Genomic DNA, 1,581 nt, shown 5'->3' with positions numbered 1-1,581 from the left:
TTCCTCTTCTGTACTCTTTCTTTTTGGCACTTTGACTTGTTTATTTTTTCTTGGTGTTCTGTAGGCGTGGGGTAGATCTGGAGTAGATCTGAGAAGTGGGCACGTCTCAACGGAGAAGAAGAGCTTGAAGTGTTGGCGCATGGAAGAGAAGTCGTCAATCCCTGATGTTTGCTTTCCCTTTGACCTGCTAAGAAGCAGCTTTTGTGTTTGTTTCTCCCTTGTCCTGCTAAGAAGCAGTTTGTATTTTGAATTTGTAAATTGTGGGTTAGGGGTATACACCCTACTCCACCCTCTGGTAACATGTGCAATGCTCTGCTTGAACATGTTAAGTAGCATATGTAACATAAAGAACGATAATTAAAGTAAATGAAACAACACCAGGGAATTCCCTAGAACCACATATCTGTTTTATTGATATTATGGCCCCGGACCTCGTTAAAACCCCTGTGGGGAAAAAGAGTATCCGGTCTACATTGGCATTAGTCCTGCTAAGTAGCAGTTATACATAGAACTTTTTGAGATTGTTGATATTCCATGGTCTAGGAAGAGCTCTGCCGTCTGGATCCGACAATGTATACGCTCCACCACCTAGGACCTCTGTGATGATAAACGGGCCTTCCCAATTAGCTTTGAACTTGCCCACCGCCTTCAATGCATCCGCTCTTTTGAGGACTAGATCTCCCTTTGACAATTTCCGTGCTCTGACCTGCTTGTCATACCCTGCCTTGATAATGCCTTTGTATTTTGCTGCTCTGACCCGGGCTTCATCCCTCTGTGCTTCCACCAAATCTAGCTCTGCTCGGCGAAGTTCAGCATTGTGCTCAGTGTCGTAGGTTGTTATCCGATATGATTCCAATCTTGCCTCCGCTGGTATTACCGCATTAGATCCATACACCAGAGTAAATGGTGCTTCACCCGTGGCTGTCTTTGGGCTAGTACTGTAGGCCCAAAGTACAGTATCCAGCTCCTCAACCCATTTGCCTTTGCTCTGAGTCAGCCTCTTCTTGATCCCTTCGCATATTGTCCTGTTGGCCAACTCCACTTGGCCATTTGCTTGCGGATGAGCTACCGAGACAAATCTTTGAGTGATATCCATCCGATCACAAAAATCCGCGATCCTCTGCCCTGTAAACTGGGTTCCGTTGTCAGAAACGATGATCCTTGGGACCCCAAATCTGCAACATATATTCCGCCAAATGAAGCGCTCCACAGTCACCTCATCGATTTTCCCCACAACCTCAGCCTCGACCCACTTAGAGAAGTAGTCCACCGCTACAAGCAGAAAGCATTTGCCCCCTGGTGCCGTGGGCAGCTTCCCGACTATGTCGATACCCCACTTGTCGAATGGACATGCAGCGTACATAACGCCCATAGGCTACCCTGGAATGTTGATTCTCCCGGCGTGTCTCTGGCAAGCCTCACACTTGCGGATCAACTCTCTGGCGTCTTTGTTGATGTTAGGCCAGTAGAACCCTGCCCGAATGATTTTGCGTACAAGGTCCCGGAATCCCGTATGACCACCACAGCAACCTGCATGAACCTCGTTTAAAGCAAAATTAGCTTCCTCTGGAGATAAGCACT

At 47.4% G+C, this 1,581-nt stretch overlaps 1 protein-coding gene across 1 annotated transcript; it reads right to left on the bottom strand.

Annotated features, from left to right (window-relative positions):
- Positions 1-479: 479 nt before the first annotated feature.
- LOC130998546 (uncharacterized) lies at positions 480-1,372 on the bottom strand. The gene is made up of 2 exons (XM_057923961.1): positions 596-1,372; positions 480-485 (listed from the first exon to the last, which is right to left on the bottom strand). Exons 1-2 carry the CDS (start codon positions 1,370-1,372, stop codon positions 480-482), a joined length of 783 nt encoding a protein of 260 aa, XP_057779944.1.
- Between the last annotated feature and the right edge of the window lie 209 nt (positions 1,373-1,581).

The sequence above is a fragment of the Salvia miltiorrhiza genome, chromosome 8 (genome assembly GCF_028751815.1).
Source record: "Salvia miltiorrhiza cultivar Shanhuang (shh) chromosome 8, IMPLAD_Smil_shh, whole genome shotgun sequence".
In the NCBI taxonomy this organism is placed as follows: domain Eukaryota; kingdom Viridiplantae; phylum Streptophyta; class Magnoliopsida; order Lamiales; family Lamiaceae; genus Salvia; species Salvia miltiorrhiza.
The sequence above is the reverse complement of the archived record's forward strand: the minus strand, read 5'-3'. Positions and strand labels throughout refer to the sequence as shown.